We start from the raw sequence: 17,452 nt of genomic DNA on the forward strand, positions 1-17,452 counted from the left end.
AGATCTAGCACATATCGTCTCCATCGAAGGTCCTCCTTTGCGTGTACAACCTATTTCCTACCCTGTACAACCTCCTCCTAAAACCACCGGTCGAACTCAACTGTGGTGGCGATACACAACAAAAGAAGAGATAACCGGTGGATGTGATGCTTAATCTGAAACCCCAAAGTGAAATCCTTTATGAAACCCCCAAATTTCTTGATCTGATACCATATGTCTCATCCCAATTTCTCAAAACCTTAGCACAAGGATGGCGATGGTGACATCATGTTTGCTCTCTTTCTCTATCTCTGTCTTACTCTCTCTATCTCTCTATATATCACATCAACAGACACACAGAAGGTGTGTTTGTGTTTTTTTTCCTCAGGAAGAAGAACGAGGAAACAAATAGCGATGAAGGGTAAAGAATTTCAGGGAAAAAAATCAGGTGAGATTAGAGGGAGAGAAACTGATGTGTATATTTTAGGCTTTCAAAATGATCACCATTTTGATTTCTGGAATGATTTTGAGATTTCTGACATTTTCTCTTTGATTTGGATAAATGACATTTTCTCTTATATTTAGATTTTATTGTTTTCCACATGTAATTATCTTATTCTTATTTCTTCTGAACAAATAGATGCCACATACTCATATATTCTTCCCTTAACTCTCATAATAAATGCAAAATCAATTTTAAAATAAATCATAATCAATGCTATAAATAATACCACCATGAAAACTGTTTTCTTTCTAATGTAAATCCGTGAATTCAATCTATATTGAGAAAATTCATTGTCACTCATACAAACTTTCTGTAACAGCCCGAAATCTCAGGTATTGTTAAATTATGTTTTGGGGTGAGTTAAGAGGGGACTCGGCGAGTTGGAGCCTAGACTCGCCGAGTAGGATCGCAGACTTGGTCGCGGGTTCGCGACTGGACTCGACGAGTCCGATATGGACTCGGCGAGTCTACGCTGTTTAGCGAAAACCCTAACCGTTCAGGTTTGGGTCGTATATAATGCACTTATAGGCCGTCATTGTCCGTCTTTAGTCGACTGAGAAGAACCCTAAACGGCTGAGGGCATCTAGAGCAAGATTGAAGGATATTAGGGCTTTGAAGAAATTGTTGTGCAAGGAGGAGAAGAGCTTTGGCTAAAGCAACAGCAAGGGATTCGAGTTCTGTGGTTTGGGGACACAGAGAGGGCATATTTCAGGTAATATTTTGGATTCCTTTCTGTTATGTTGATGTGTGCATGGATTTAGGGTTTATGGAACCCATTTGGTGATTAGATGAATTAGTACCTTGTTACCCAACGACTATAATCCTGTATTAGGACCTTTAGAGGTCCAGAAGGTCCCATGCTTGTGTATTTCGGGACGAAACTTATCTCAGGAAGCAGTTTGATCGACTGCATGGCATGGACTCGCCGAGTCCGATGAACAGACTCGGCGAGTAGCTTGGAGATTGACTGGAACTCGTCGAGCTGTTCTTCAGACTCGGCGAGTGGAGTCGGGGTGGCCCCGCAATTCTTCCAGGAGTAACTCGTCGGGTCAAGGAGGATACTCGACGAGTAGATAGGGACTCTTAGAGAGTTGGAGAACGTCTAGACTCGCCGAGTCGCCATGGCACTCGCCGAGTCCGGTCGAGTTGGCCGTTGACCGTTGACCGTTGACCAGAGTTGACCTAAGTCTGACTTCTTACGGATAGTCACACTTAGAAGATATAAGTGTTAATGAGAGATATGTGATGTTATAGGGAGGTTGTAGCTCGTCGGATTGTGCACGAGTGATTTCAGGATTTGCTAGCTTTTAGCATTTACGAGGTGAGTCTTCTCACTACACTGTACCTGGAAGGGTTTGAATGTGTGACCGGAAGGTCAGGTATGATATGTGATATGTATGCCATATGTAGTAAGTTATTTGTTGTATGTGCTATGTATGTTATGTGGGCCGGAAGGCAATATGTTATGGGCCGGAAGGCGATTATGCTATGGGCCGGAAGGCGTTGTGTTGAGGACCGGAAGGTCAGGGCCTGGAAAGGCGTATGTGCGTAAGTGTATATTGGGGGACTCACTAAGCATTTATGCTTACAGTGGTTATGTATGTGTTTCAGGTACTAGCGAGGACCGTGGGAAGGCGCCGGCGTGATCGATACACACTGAAGAATATTTTTATGATCTTGGGATTTAGACAGTTTGTAATTGACATGACACTTAAATTATTTATGCCTTGTTTTGGATGAAATTACTCTAATTATAAAAAGAAAATTTTGTTTGAAAATTTGCGTTGTTACAATTGGTATCAGAGCCTTGGTTTGAGGGATTCGGGTGCACCTTCAGGAGTAACTGAACTCAAACCGAGGATGTGAGGAAATTTTCTTTAACTAAAGGCATAAACTTTTGTAAAAGGTTTTGTGGTAAGCAAGAAGGAAGCAGTGTGTACGATCAGTCAGCGCCCGAACGGTAAAGATCCCCAAAATACCTTACAATATTATATGATATGAATTGTTATGCATGCTAGTAGACTAGGTATTCATGATAGGACTAGAGTGGCCTGATTTGTGATGCCTTAGTCTAGGGAAGTTTGCCGATATGAGATGCTTTGCTAGTATGCGGGTAGATAGTGCATATCAGAAGTAGAGTACTCACTATCCGGGGTTTGGGGAGGAAGACTTGGGATGAATGCTGATGCGGTGTGGTCGGTAGTATTGGGCCCGTACTACCGAAGACACCGGGTCAGTGGGAGACCCAAGTACGAATCCCTGGATATCGGAGACTGAGTAGGGTTGCGTTATCGAGTGCAATTACACTCGATGGAGTCTCTGATAGTTTTATGTTGTATTTCAGAGACATCATGGTTAGACCACGCCACGGAGCGAGTACGAGCGGTGTGAGTGACGAGGAGATTCGTCAGATGATTCACGAGGAGGTGGCGGTGGCGATCCGGGCTGAGATCCCGGAGATGTTTGGGTCTATTAAGACCACCCTGATGGAGACATTCGATGAGCGGTACGCCGCATTGACTGAGGCTGCAACCGCTGCAGCTACAGCATCTGTGGCCGCTGCTAGGCCACAGGGTGGTGACTCGTTGCTGTTCCGAGAGTTCAGCAACACGAAGCCACCGGAGTTCGATGGGACGCAGGATCCGATTGCTGCGATGAGGTGGATCGCGGACATAGAGGGGTGCTTCTACACTTGTTCATGCCCGGAGCACCTGAGGGTACGGTTCGCTTTGAACCAGCTCCGTCTGGGAGCGAAGGACTGGTGGAAGTTCGTGACGGCGAACTTCACTTTGGCAGAGACTACAGCGGTGACATGGGAGGGGTTTACTGCCATGTTCAGGGATGAGTACGTTCCCCTGGTGGAGCGGGAACGATTGGTTCAGGAGTTCTTAACCCTCAAGCAGGGTACAGATTCGGTGGCGGTGATCACGCGGAAGTTTCATGAGAGGGCGATGTTTTGCCCCGAGCTGGTGTCCACAGAGCAGGCTCGGATGAGCCGGTACTTGGGTGTCTTGAGGAGGGATATCCGGGAGTTTGTGTCGAACTCCACCTATCATACTTTTACGGAGCTTCAGGCGAATGCCAGGAAGCGTGAGATCGAGTTGGAGACTCAGGCCAGGGAGGAGGCCGAGTCTCAGCAGGCAGACCGGCGGCCGACTCAGTCTCAGCCGGCAGCCAAGCGGATCAAGTCCGCCGATTCGAGGACGGGAGGTCCGAAGAGCCGCACTTGCGGAAAGTGCGGAAAGGGTCACGATGGGGCGTGTCGAACCGGTGCTTGCTACAAGTGCGGCAAGGAGGGGCACATTGCTAGGGAGTGCCCCAAGGGGTTTATGGTTTGTTTTCATTGCAACCAGACCGGCCATCGGAAGGCCGAGTGTCCGCAGCTGCGTCAGGGATCTGCACCTATTGCCAGGACTACTGAGGCTCGACCGGTGAAGGTCGAGGCCCCGAGGGCTCGTGGGAGAGCCTTTCAGCTGACTGCGGAGGAGGTCCGCACTGCGCCGATGTCGTGGCAGGTATGTTGTAATTCATGTATTCATTTTAATGTCGAGATGTTATGCTTATGTTATTATATGCGTAGGTGCTTTCCTTGTGAACTCTGTGCCTGCCTTAGTGTTATTTGACTCGGGTGCGAGTAGGTCCTTTGTGTCCTTAGCCTTTAGTCAGCATATCAGCGCTAGTCGTGAGTCGACCTTTGAGGGTTTCTATAGCTGACGAGAGAGTGATTTGTGCCACGGAGGTTCTTCGGGGATGCGTGCTAGAGATTTTCGGGGCCGAATTCCCGATTGACCTGATTCCTATTGCGATGGGTGATGTTTGTGTCATCGTAGGCATGGACTGGTTGAGCCGATTCGGCGTTGTCATCGACTGTGAGCGTCAGTTGGTGACCGTACGAGACCATAGTGGGGGAGTTCTTTCGGTGTACGGCGAGGGTACCCGTTCGGGATCAGCTTTTTGTTCGGCCGCTAGGGCGAGGCAGTGTCTACAGCAGGGCTGTAAGGGTTTTGTGGCGTATGTGATGGATACGCGGGTGGTTTCCGAGAGACCGAAGTTAGTTGAGGAGGTCCCTGTGGTGCGTGAGTTTCCAGATGTTTTCCCCGAGGAGCTGCCGGGAGTACCTCCTGTGAGGCAAGTAGAGTTTGGTATCGATCTGGTTCCGGGGGCCGCGCCTATTGCTAAAGTGCCTTATCGTCTTGCACCTCTAGAGATGCAAGAGTTGTCCTCGCAGCTCCAGGAGTTGCTGGGGAAGGGATTCATTCGGCCGAGCAGCTCGCCGTGGGGAGCACCTATTCTGTTCGTCAAGAAGAAGGATGGTTCACACCGGATGTGCATTGATTACCGGGAGTTGAACAAGTTGACGGTCAAGAACTGTTACCCGTTACCGAGGATCGATGATTTATTCGATCAGTTGCAGGGAGCGTCTTGGTTTTCCAAGATCGATCTGAGGTCAGGGTACCATCAGGTGAGAGTGCGGGATGAGGATGTCCAGAAGACAGCGTTTAGGACGCGATATGGGCATTACGAGTTTGTGGTGATGCCTTTCGGGCTCACCAATGCCCCGGCTGTGTTCATGGATCTCATGAACAGGGTATGCAGACCGATGTTGGATCGATCAGTGATTGTATTTATCGACGACATTCTGGTGTATTCTAGATCTAGAGAGCAGCATGAGGAGCATTTGAGGGAGGTCCTCGAGGTATTGAGGTCGGAGAAGCTTTATGCAAAGTTCTCCAAATGTGACTTCTGGCTGCGGGAGGTCCAATTTCTAGGACATGTCGTTAATCAGGAAGGGATATTGGTTGATCCGGCCAAGGTTGAGGCGGTAATGAGTTGGGAAGTGCCGAAGTCACCTTCTGAGATCAGGAGCTTCCTTGGGTTGGCAGGGTATTATCGGAGATTCATCAAGGATTTCTCCAAGATCGCAGTGCCACTCACCAGATTGACCCGGAAGGGTGTTGCATTCTCATGGGGACCCGAGCAACAGACTTCCTTTGAGACACTTCGCCAGAGGTTGTGCGAAGCCCCGGTATTAGCTCTCCCGGAAGGGATGGAAGATTTTGTAGTATATTGCGATGCATCGATTTCGGGACTGGGTGCAGTGTTGATGCAGAGGGGTCATGTGATAGCTTATGCGTCGAGACAGCTGAAGCCTCATGAGGCGAGATATCCCACGCATGATTTAGAGTTGGGGGCAGTAGTGTTCGCTCTCAAGATTTGGCGGCACTACCTGTATGGGGTTCGATGTACGATATACACGGACCATAAGAGCTTGAAGTATTTGATGGATCAGCCCAATCTAAATATGCGTCAGAGGAGATGGTTGGATGTGGTCAAGGATTATGATTGTGAGATCCTGTACCACCCAGGCAAGGCTAATGTGGTAGCCGATGCATTGAGCCGCAGGGCGGAGAGCACTCCATTGCGAGATGTATGCTTGAGACTGACTGTGATGACTCCAGTATTGGATGCTATTCGTGGGGCACAGGTCGAGGCTGTGCGACCAGAGATGCAGAAGAAAGAGCGGGTTGTGGGGTTAATTTCAGATTTCATTAAGGATGGACGAGGGCTTATGACGTTTCAGGGTCGGATTTGGGTACCGTTCGTGGGCGGTACGCGTATTACTTTGATGGAAGAGGCTCATAGATCGAAATTCTCGATCCATCCCGGTGCTACGAAGATGTATTTGGATTTGAGAAAGGAGTATTGGTGGCCCTGTATGAAGAGGGACGTCGAATGGTTCGTTGAGAGGTGCTTGACCTGCCGTAGGGTTAAGGCCGAGCACCAGAGACCGCATGGCAAGCTACAGCCATTGGAGATTCCTGAGTGGAAGTGGGAACAGATTACTATGGATTTCATCACCAAATTGCCGAGGACTGCCAGGGGAGTTGATGCAATTTGGGTAATTGTGGATAGGTTGACGAAGAGTGCACACTTCCTTGCCATCAGCGAGAGTTCTTCAGCGGAGAAGTTGGCAGAGATATATGTGAGAGAAGTGGTATCTCGGCATGGAGTACCGATCTCGATTGTTTCAGACCGTGATGTGCGCTTCACTTCCAGATTCTGGAAGAAGTTCCATGAGGAGCTGGGTACTAAATTGCATTTTAGTACCGCATACCATCCCTAGACAGACGGTCAGAGCGAGCGGACGATTCAGACGCTGGAGGACATGCTTCGAGCGTGTGTGTTAGACTTCGGGGGTAGCTGGGATGCATATTTACCCTTAGCAGAGTTTTCCTACAACAACAGCCATCATTCGAGCATTGGTATGCCACCTTTTGAGCTGTTGTATGGTAGGAGATGTCGGACCCCCATTTGCTGGGGAGAGGTGGGACAGAGAGTGATGGGCAGCACGGAGATCGTGCTTCAGACAACAGAGCAGATTCAGCAAGTTAGGCAGAGGTTATTGACTGCCCAGAGCCGACAGAAGAGTTATGCAGACAGGCGCCGATCCGAGCTTGAGTTTCAGGTCGGCGACTTCGTTCTCCTGAAGGTCTCCCCTTGGAAAGGAGTGATTCGATTTAGGAAGAGGGGCAAGTTGGGGCCCCGGTATATTGGGCCATTTCGTGTGATTGCAAGGATAGGCCGGGTAGCCTATCGGTTGGATTTTCCAGCGGAGTTGGGACAGATCCACGACACTTTTCATGTGTCGCAATTGAGGAAGTGCACAGCCGATGAGTCGGCAGTGGTTCCATTGGAGGATATTCAGGTGGATGCGAGCCTGAATTATGCTGAGAGACCAGTGGCCATCAGGGATCGGAAGATCAAGGTTCTGAGGAACAAGGAGGTACCTCTGGTGTTGGTTCAGTGGCAACACCGTAAGGGATCGGAAATGACTTGGGAGCCGGAACGTGAGATGCGGGAGCAGCATCCGGAACTATTTTCAGAGTGAGACTTCGAGGGCGAAGTCTAATCCAAGTGGGGGAGAGTTGTAACAGCCCGGAATCTCAGGTATTGTTAAATTATGTTTTTGGGGTGAGTTAAGAGGGGACTCGGCGAGTTGGAGCCTAGACTCGCCGAGTAGGATCGCAGACTTGGCCGTGGGTTCGCGACTGGACTCGACGAGTCCGATATGGACTCGGCGAGTCTACGCTGTTTAGTGAAAACCCTAACCGTTCAGGTTTGGGTCATATATAATGCACTTATAGGCCGTCATTGTCCGTCTTTAGTCGACTGAGAAGAACCCTAAACGGCTGAGGGCATCTAGAGCAAGATTGAAGGATATTAGGGCTTTGAAGAAATTGTTGTGCAAGGAGGAGAAGAGCTTTGGCTAAAGGAACAACAAGGGATTCGAGTTCTGCGGTTTGGGGACACAGAGAGGGCATATTTCAGGTAATATTTCGGATTCATTTCTGTTATGTTGATGTGTGCATGGATTTAGGGTTTATGGAACCCATTTGGTGATTAGATGAATTAGTACCTTGTTACCCAACGACTATAATACTGTATTAGGACCTTTAGAGGTCCAGAAGGTCCCATGCTTGTGTATTTCGGGACGAAACTTATCTCAGGAAGCAGTTTGATCGACTGCATGGCATGGACTCGCCGAGTCCGATGAACAGACTCGGCGAGTAGCTTGGAGATTGACTGGAACTCGTCGAGCTGTTCTTCAGACTCGGCGAGTGGAGTCGGGGTGGCCCCGCGATTCTTCCAGGAGTAACTCGTCGGGTCAAGGAGGATACTCGACGAGTAGATAGGGACTCTCAGAGAGTTGGAGAACGTCTAGACTCGCCGAGTCGCCATGGCACTCGCCGAGTCCGGTCGAGTTGGCCGTTGACCGTTGACCGTTGACCAGAGTTGACCTAAGTCTGACTTCTTAGGGATAGTCACACTTAGAAGATATAAGTGTTAATGAGAGATATGTGATGTTATAGGGAGGTTGTAGCTCGTCGGATTGTGCACGAGTGATTTCAGGATTTGCTAGCTTTTAGCATTTACGAGGTGAGTCTTCTCACTACACTGTACCCGGAAGGGTTTGACTGTGTGACCGGAAGGTCAGGTATGATATGTGATATGTATGCCATATGTAGTAAGTTATTTTTTGTATGTGCTATGTATGTTATGTGGGCCGGAAGGCAATATGTTATGGGCCGGAAGGCGATTATGCTATGGGCCGGAAGGCGTTGTGTTGAGGACCGGAAGGTCAGGGCCTGGAAAGGCGTATGTGCGTAAGTGTATATTGGGGGACTCACTAAGCATTTATGCTTACAGTGGTTATGTATGTGTTTCAGGTACTAGCGAGGACCGTGGGAAGGCGCCGACGTGATCGATACACACTGAAGAATATTTTTATGATCTTGGGATTTAGACAGTTTGTAATTGACATGACACTTAAATTATTTATGCCTTGTTTTGGATGAAATTACTCTAATTATAAAAAAGAAAAATTTGTTTGAAAATTTGCGTTGTTACACTTTCCATATGTGTTAATGTCTATTTCATAAATAATTGTTTAATGTTAAAACGTTGATATTGATTTTTTTTCAATAAATCCGTATAAAACACGGGTCTCACACCTAGTAATTATTTAAGAAAGGTTAATCCCTTATTTATGCAACAAAGTTTAGTCATTTTCCCGATTTACGCAATTATGTTAATTTTTTATACAAAACATACAACAGTGCTTTAAATTAGGTTCAATTATTCCAACTTGTTAAGTTGTTAACCTATCTAGTGTTCACTTGTGTAGAATATACTGAATAACACTTAGGCATCATAAATTTTGTCATCTTCTAGTTAGGGCTATTTTTACTACTAAGGCTAAGGGGAGTGGTACAAATTTTACCAATGTTAAAAAGTTGCCACATAAGCGCCACCTAAGTTTTTGCAGTTTTTACATTTTTTTACCTACGAGGTAGGGTGTGGTGATGTTTTTACTTACCAATTTTTTTAATTCAAAAATATATATAATTACATACACATAAAAATTAATACTAATTAAAATAACATAAACATTTCATAAATTGTAAACATTACATTCGATTTAACAATCATAAAACGAAAATTAACTTAACTAACTTAATAAAATATTTCAGTTAGAATATTCACCGTTATCATTATCAATTAGCTGATTTAAATCAATTTCATTAACCCGGTATATGTGTTCCACCAAATCGTTGCGAAGCTCGTGGTATTTTTGTTTGTCACGTATCGCCCTTCTTCTTACATGTCATGGGATGGAACCAGACGGTATTGGCGCGCTAGAGGTTGAAATTGACAAATTATTTTGTGTTCGTCTTCCAAAATCATATTATGTAAAATGATGCACACAACATAATACAAGCGAGCTTGTCCACACTTCGAGGACGAGCCAGATGTTGTAGTACGTGTCAACACTTCTTGAGTACTCCAAATGCTCGTTCCATATCCTTCCTAGCCTTTTCTTGGTACGTTTTACACTTTATGCGTTTGGGGTCACTTGGACATGTTAGCGTTTTCACAAGCACAACAAATTCAGGGTAAATACCATCAACAAGATAATACCCATAATCGTACGTCATTCCATTCACTTGAAATGGACAGTTAGGTGCGGACCCATCACAAAACCCATTGAATATGGGCGACATGTCTAAAACGTTAATATCGTTGTTTGAGCCGGGAGCACCAAAAAAAGCATGCCAAATCCAAAGATCCTATGATGCAACAGCTTCAAGTATGAATGTCGAGTGACCCTTATCACCCTGTGTAAATTGCCCTTGACATGCATTAGGACAACTACCTCAAACCCAATGAAGACAATCTAAACTTCCAAGCATACCAAGAAAGCCATGAACACTAGCATGATGAACATATAATGATTGAACATCAGTAAAAGTGGGTTTATGCAAATACCTTGGACCGTAAATAATGACAACGCATCTGCAAAACTCATCTAAACTATCCGTAGTTACACGCTCAGATATTTGAAAATATTCATCCCATGAATCAGAAACAGAACCGTGAGCTAATTGACGAACCACAACTGTGCATTTTTGTATTTCTGAAAATCCATCGGCACCTCTTGCATCTGACATTGTCTAATATATTTAGAAATGTTAGTAACATCACCAACTATACGAAGAAATAAATGTTTTGTCATTCGGAATCGACGTCAAAACCGTTGTTCCCCTTAAACAAAATTTTCATCGAAATAGTGTGCCATTAGACGTATGTTTGCATCCCTACGATTTCTGAGAAGCATCTTCCGCGTCCTATGTTGGATTTCTTCTTCTTCTTCTTGTATCGTATCCATAATCACTTCCCATGATTTCATAACAGCCTGCCCAACGGTCAGCAACAACTTACAATTTTCTAATGAATTTGCCATTTTTATGAGATGATTTTTTAGAAATAATATAGATTTGAGTGAATATGTTTGGGTTTATGTTTATATATACATAGTAGTAAGGAAGGAAAATTAAAAAAAAAAAAAAAAAAAGAATAAATGCAGCAACGGTAAAAAAATACAGGAAAAAAGTGTACAACGTCTATTTTTTATTAAGTTTCACCATCGGTGGTATCTTACCATTGGCACTTCACCGGCGGTGTAAAATGAGGAGAGGAGCGGTGTTCACCGCCGATAAAGAGGTCCACATCGGACTACAGGCGGTGATATCCGCACGATACCCTTTAGTCTAATTGGCAAGGTAACAACAGTACAATGTATTGAATAATGGTTAGCATGGGAACTATTGTGGTTTCATTTTAGATTTTGTAATCAAATGGGTCAATTTTCGATAACTAATATTTCATTTAAAAATCTAAATTTCTAATAATTTATGTATACTTTGGTTGTTGGTATCTGTATCTTGTAAAAATAGAAATTTATGAAAATAGAACACAAAATTGGTGAGCAGCACATGGAAAATTTTTCATAGAAATATTTTTTTAACTCTTTATCTTAATTTCATAGAAATATTTTTTTAACTCTTTATCTTTCCCTAATTAATAAAAGAGATAGCAATATAATGCATGTCCTAATTAATCATCATAAGGTCAAATAAGTAGAAGATGATACACTTTCAAAAAAAAGTAGAAGAAGGTAAATTTTGAATTAAACAACGTGCTCCAACTATTCCCTGATATATGAATGTATCGTGGGTAAAGAGAAAGACAGAGCAAGAAGAAACGATGGCAGAGAAGACATCACAATGAAGAGAAGTGAACTAGAAGAGAAAATTGGTATAATATCCCCGGAAAGATGATGACAACGTATCAATCTCAAAACAAGATCACGACTCGAGATTTTAAATGTTGTATTTTGATTATTTGGAGGAGGGGTGACATGAACAACTATACATGTGGGTTGTCTACATAAGCGATTACATGGTTTTACAAATGACAGATAACATCGATTAAAAATTTAACAGTAACAAGGTTAACAATTTATATAATTTGGGACCTAATTTAAAGTTTTGTTGTATGCTTTGTATAAAAATAACATAATTGCATAAATCGGGAAAATGACTAAACTTCTAAGCAATTAACCCATTTAAAAAAAACAAACCATTTTTTATGATTATTTGATCCTTATATTTAGACTTTATAGTAATTGTTTTGAAAACATAAATACAAACACCCTTGTAATTGTTTTGAAAACATAAATACAAACACCCTTCTATTTAAACGTATATGACCTAAGCAAATTTAGCACAACTTAAATTTATATTGCTAACAGATAAACTTGTTAGTTATTGACATTTGACAATTTGAAGCATTTTTATTGTCCTTTTATGATAAAGATCAAAACCCCCTTAAAAAAGGAGAGAACCAAAACGAGAAATAACAAAATAATTACAAAACTTTTTGTGTTTGCACATAATAATTTGATCCAGGGAAGTTCTATACGATACTTGTAACTTTACAATAATAAGATGGCAAAGATTTGTAACTTCTATGATTGCAAATTATAGTGGTACAATGATAGTCAAGCACATGCCTTGATCATATATATACATGAAATAAAATCATGAAAAACATTAGATTATACGTAGTAGTAGTAGTAGTAGTAGAATCTATGTACTTAGAAAATTCGCTTCAAAAAGCTTTGATTTAAAATAAAGAATATGTGGGTCATTGTATAATTCGAATCACCAAATAGAGTAATAACTTGAAGATCTTTGTTTATCCAACATACATGAACCCCTCATTATAGAAATCCCAAATAGGTTGTTAGAGCTTATTTATAACTCCAATTTCCAACGTCATGTTTAGATAACCTAAAATAAAACTAGTACGTGTTGAAAGGCTGCCTTCAAGTGTTATCCATGATCCAATGGACTTCAAATACAAGTATTACGTGTCCAACGATGATGGCCCATGAAAAATAAAAACTTTATCAAAGATTTCTTGGCCTTCAGAATAGGGTCATCTCATCTGTCCTTCTTGGGTAAAAGACAAAATCGCCCTTAAGGATCCAGAATCCTGTGAGTGGGTTTTATCCTGAAAGCCACACGTAATTTACTACACGAACCACAAGTGTAAGTTTATCTGGTTACATATCAGCAAGAATAGATTCTGTTAGGGCCCACGTGGCAACCCGCACAGCCAATCACAGCATTCTTTCTTCTACTCCTATCCTTGGAGATAAGCTCATAACGCCTTACATTAACACACACCCCTTTCTTCCACACAAACCTACTCATTCTTCATCACTAATTCTTGAAGGCAAAGAATTGCAGAGACAACAATGGCTTCCACTGTCTGTGCTTCTTCAGCCATCGCAGCTGTTGCTTTCTCTTCTCCAGCGTAAGCTTCTTCAAATCTCTACCTTTCTACTTTGCATTTGCAATGTGGGTGCATTAAGTAATTGGGAATTTTGGTGTGCGATTATGTAGTTCACAGAAGAATGGATCTTTTGTTGGATCAACAAAGGCTTCCTTTCTTTGTGGGAAGAAACTAAGAGTTAGCAAGGTCACTGCACCAACCGTGGCACGATCTTCCGGGACAGTATGCGTTACCGCCGACCCCGAAAGACCCATTTGGTTCCCCGGCAGCACCCCTCCGGAATGGCTCGACGGCAGCCTACCAGGAGACTTCGGGTTCGATCCTCTTGGTCTAGGTAAGCATGATCATAGATTCATAGTTATGATTTCTGTTGATGATCTTTTTCAAAACAACAATAGTCAATAGATCATGGCAAGATTTGAAGATAATTAAATTACTTACTGATTCGAGGTCGAGTTTCTAAACTGTAGGATCCGACCCGGAGACCTTGAGGTGGAACGTGCAAGCGGAAATAGTACACTGCAGATGGGCTATGTTAGGAGCAGCTGGGATCTTCATCCCGGAATTCCTAACAAAAATCGGAATCCTAAACACTCCTTCATGGTACACAGCCGGTGAACAAGAGTACTTCACAGACAAAACCACACTGTTCATAGTGGAGCTTATTTTCATCGGTTGGGCAGAAGGAAGACGATGGGCTGACATTCTCAAACCTGGGTGTGTTAACACCGATCCCATCTTCCCCAACAACAAGCTAACAGGTACAGATGTTGGGTACCCAGGTGGACTATGGTTCGACCCACTCGGATGGGGGAGTGGTTCACCTGCAAAGCTTAAGGAATTGAGGACAAAGGAGATCAAGAATGGGAGATTGGCTATGTTGGCTGTCATGGGTGCTTGGTTCCAAGCAATCTACACTGGAACTGGACCCATTGATAACCTCTTTGCTCACCTTGCTGACCCGGGTCACGCCACTATTTTTGCTGTAAGTACAAATCTTTAAACAACTAATTGAATTCGATGCAGACGAATTGGCTAATTAACTTTTTGCATGGGGTTTCAGGCATTCAAGGGTTAAATAGCAAGGGGTTGTTGAGATCATGATCTTCAGATGATGCTGGAGAGGGAAAATGGTGGATTTAACAGTTTTTGGCAAGTCATGTGTGTGTATCATTAGAAATTGTATCTTGTCTCTACTGTAGAAACTTAATGCAATGTACAAATACCTCTTTGAACTTAAAATGATTCAGATATATAAGCTTGTATGTTGGTAAAGTACTGCATAACTCTTGCCACCTGATACCCGAACCAAGGTATTTATTATCATTACACAAGGGAAACTTTGGTTTATGCTCTAATAACAATAGAAAAAAAAAATCATCTTTTCCAAATTTCAAAAAACAATTTTCCAAATTACAAAAAATAGTTCTAGCCCGATGATAAATGTGACACTCTATGACGTTTAGGTTGCAATTGTTAGTGATTTTAGTGTTATTAGACACTTTAGATGATTGAAATTTCACGGAGTACCGAATAAGATAATAGGTAAGTACACGTCTTTGTCAAGAGGTGTGGAGTACAAACAAGTGTAGGCTAGTAGTATCATGAACACACTACGAGGAATGAGGCCTATGTCGACAACACTTTCAGCCACTTTGCCAACTACATGTCGTCGGGAAAGCCTATACTGACGACTTGTCGTCTGTACAAAGTCATCGGTATAGCCCCATCGCTAAAAGTGGAAAATGTCATCGGGATAGATGTCGTAGAGCAACCAATGCCAACGACATGTCGTCTGCAAAGGTTCGTTGGGAGTGATTTTCAAGGAAAAAAAGTTTTATTATAAATCTATTTTGATGACATGTCGTCGAGACATGTTTAAGCAATCTAGACGACTTGTGGTCCGGAAAAGGAGGTGTAAGACGACTTGTGGTCTGGAAAATGAGGTGGAAGACAACTTTCGTTCTAGTAATAGAGACGACATGTCGTCGGTATAGATGAAACATTTATTACAGTTATAAAGCTATACTGATGAAATATTGTCGGTATATCCTTTTTTTAATATTTTTTTACAGATTTTGATGTATATACCAAACCTGTTTTTTAAAACAAATCAAACAGTATATATGCAGAATATTATCAAGCATTTAATAACCATAATAAATCATTAAAATTTTAAAAAAAAAATCTATTGCATAGCAAAATAACAAAAAAAAAGTCTTCAATAAACATTGTTCAAAAATAACATAAAAGATCAATCAGAATCTTTATTGTTCTCGTTCCCGTTCTCGTTCTCCTCAATCTCGTTGGTTGGTTCGGAGATATTATGTGGAAACATATTGGGATTAAATTGAAACATATTAGGATATATATACTAAAGTCCCAATATTTTCATTGATTTGACAAGAATGTTTTAAACTTTATTTTTTTTTTACAGTAAAATCCTAACTACCGACAGTTTTTAACACGTTTATCTAGTTTTTTTGGTTGGAAAATCTCCAGAAAAGTCCTAAAATTTTATTCTAATTTACGAAAAAGCCCCAAACTAAAATTTGTTTACGAAAAAGCATGAATTACCGGTAAAATGGCGATTTGACCCTTTTTTCCGGTTTACCGGTTTTATTACTTACATGTTTCACTAAAGTCTCATTATTTTACCATAATTTGTGAATAAGTCCCAAAATAAAATTTACTGATGATTTGACCCTTTATTCATGTAGCATATATTTTATCGGTTTCATTGCTGACTTAGACACCTAGTCATTAAATTAGCTGATAAGATGAATACGATGGGTTATATAATGTCACATTTACTGTAAATTTTGATATTCATCTCATCGGCTCATTTATGACTATGTATCTACGTCAACAATGAAACCAATAAAATATGTGTTTCCAAGAAAAAATGGCAGAAAATGAGTTGATGTCTGATGAGACGGATATATTGGGTTATATAAGATTAAATAAACAGTTTGATATTTCTTATAAACGTAAAAAATAACGCAGTTGTTGTTAGTTTATGTAATTATTGTAGTCTTCATTAGATGCATTTTATGTTCCAAAAAGATAAGCAATACATCAGGATATAAAGTTTTATACTAAACATAGCATTATATAACTCAACATATCCATCTCATCATCTCATTTAGTGACTAGGCGTCCGGGTTAGCAATGAAACCGGTAAATATATGTTACATAGAGCAAAGGGCCAAATCATCAGTAAATTTTATTTTGGGAATTATTCGCAAATTAGGGTAAAATAATGACTTTAGTGAAACAGGTAAGTAATAAAACCGATAAACCGGAAAAAAAGGGTCAAATCGCCATTTTTACTGGTAATTCATGTTTTTCCGTAAACAAAATTTAGTTTGGGACTTTTTTGTAAATTAGGGTAAAATTTTAGGATTTTTTTTTTGGAGATTTCCCTTTCCGGTTAGCCGGTAATTAGGACTTTACTGTCAAAAAAAAAAAATTAGGACTTTCGTATCAAATCATTGAAAATATTGAGACTTTAGTGTATTTTCGTAGTCGAAGAACTTTTAATTGTGATTTTCGTCGCAACACCACTGCTTTTCTTACCATCATCATCTTTACCCTAATACAATCACGATTATGGGAAACAAATGCAAAAGAAAGAGCGAGAGAAGGTCAAAAGACGTGTAAAACTTTCTTCTTGATTCGCCGCCAAATCTTGAACTGATAAGTGGGGACACATTGTATAAACACAAACAACACACTCATAGTCAAAAAGGTGTGAATGTGGAGAACGATAAGAATGACAATTTCATTTTTTCCGGTTTCTTAGTTCTCCATTTTTAGGACTGCAAAAAGTCAACACAACCATGATTCTTTCTTTCTTTCTTGATTATCTCCATTTTTTTTAATGTCGGTTTGTTGAGATTAAAAAAACTATTTAACAATAAGAAAACGTTAAGGATTTCAATAGGATCTAACTGACCAAAATAGATTTCAATAACTCTTACCTAAACTTTATTTTTTGACAATAAAGTCTTAATTACCGGCTAACCGGAAAAAATGATAGACATGTCAAAAACTGTCGGTAGTTAAGAATTTACTATCAAAAAATAAAGTTCAAGGCTTTCTTGTCAAATTGATGAAAATATTAGGACTTTAGTGTATATATCCCAATTTTGTTATATATACCAAACATGTTATTACAAAACAAATTAGAGATTATATATGCAGAATAATATCAAACACTTAATAACCATAATAAACCATTAAAATTAAAAAAAAAAAAAAAAA

General features: G+C 41.4%; 1 protein-coding gene across 1 annotated transcript; it reads left to right on the plus strand.

Annotated features, from left to right (window-relative positions):
* The first annotated feature begins 13,046 nt into the window (after nt 1-13,046).
* On the plus strand, nt 13,047-14,461 carry LOC111919349 (chlorophyll a-b binding protein, chloroplastic). Its single transcript, XM_023914940.3, has 4 exons — nt 13,047-13,207; nt 13,297-13,520; nt 13,657-14,171; nt 14,250-14,461. The coding sequence occupies exons 1-4, from the start codon at nt 13,149-13,151 to the stop codon at nt 14,262-14,264; spliced, it is 813 nt and encodes a 270-aa protein (XP_023770708.1). The 5' UTR covers nt 13,047-13,148; the 3' UTR covers nt 14,265-14,461.
* The last annotated feature ends 2,991 nt before the right edge of the window (nt 14,462-17,452 follow it).

The sequence above is a fragment of the Lactuca sativa genome, chromosome 3 (assembly GCF_002870075.4).
Source record: "Lactuca sativa cultivar Salinas chromosome 3, Lsat_Salinas_v11, whole genome shotgun sequence".
Lineage (NCBI taxonomy): Eukaryota > Viridiplantae > Streptophyta > Magnoliopsida > Asterales > Asteraceae > Lactuca > Lactuca sativa.

Bases quoted from the DNA above. Each gene is read 5' to 3' on its own strand.
- LOC111919349 (XM_023914940.3), top strand. From the start codon at position 13,149: ATGGCTTCCACTGTCTGTGCTTCTTCAGCCATCGCAGCTGTTGCTTTC. The intron at 13,208-13,296 runs GTAAGCTTCTTC...GCGATTATGTAG, and splicing joins GTTGCTTTCTCTTCTCCAGC to TTCACAGAAGAATGGATCTT. The intron at 13,521-13,656 runs GTAAGCATGATC...TCTAAACTGTAG, and splicing joins GTTCGATCCTCTTGGTCTAG to GATCCGACCCGGAGACCTTG.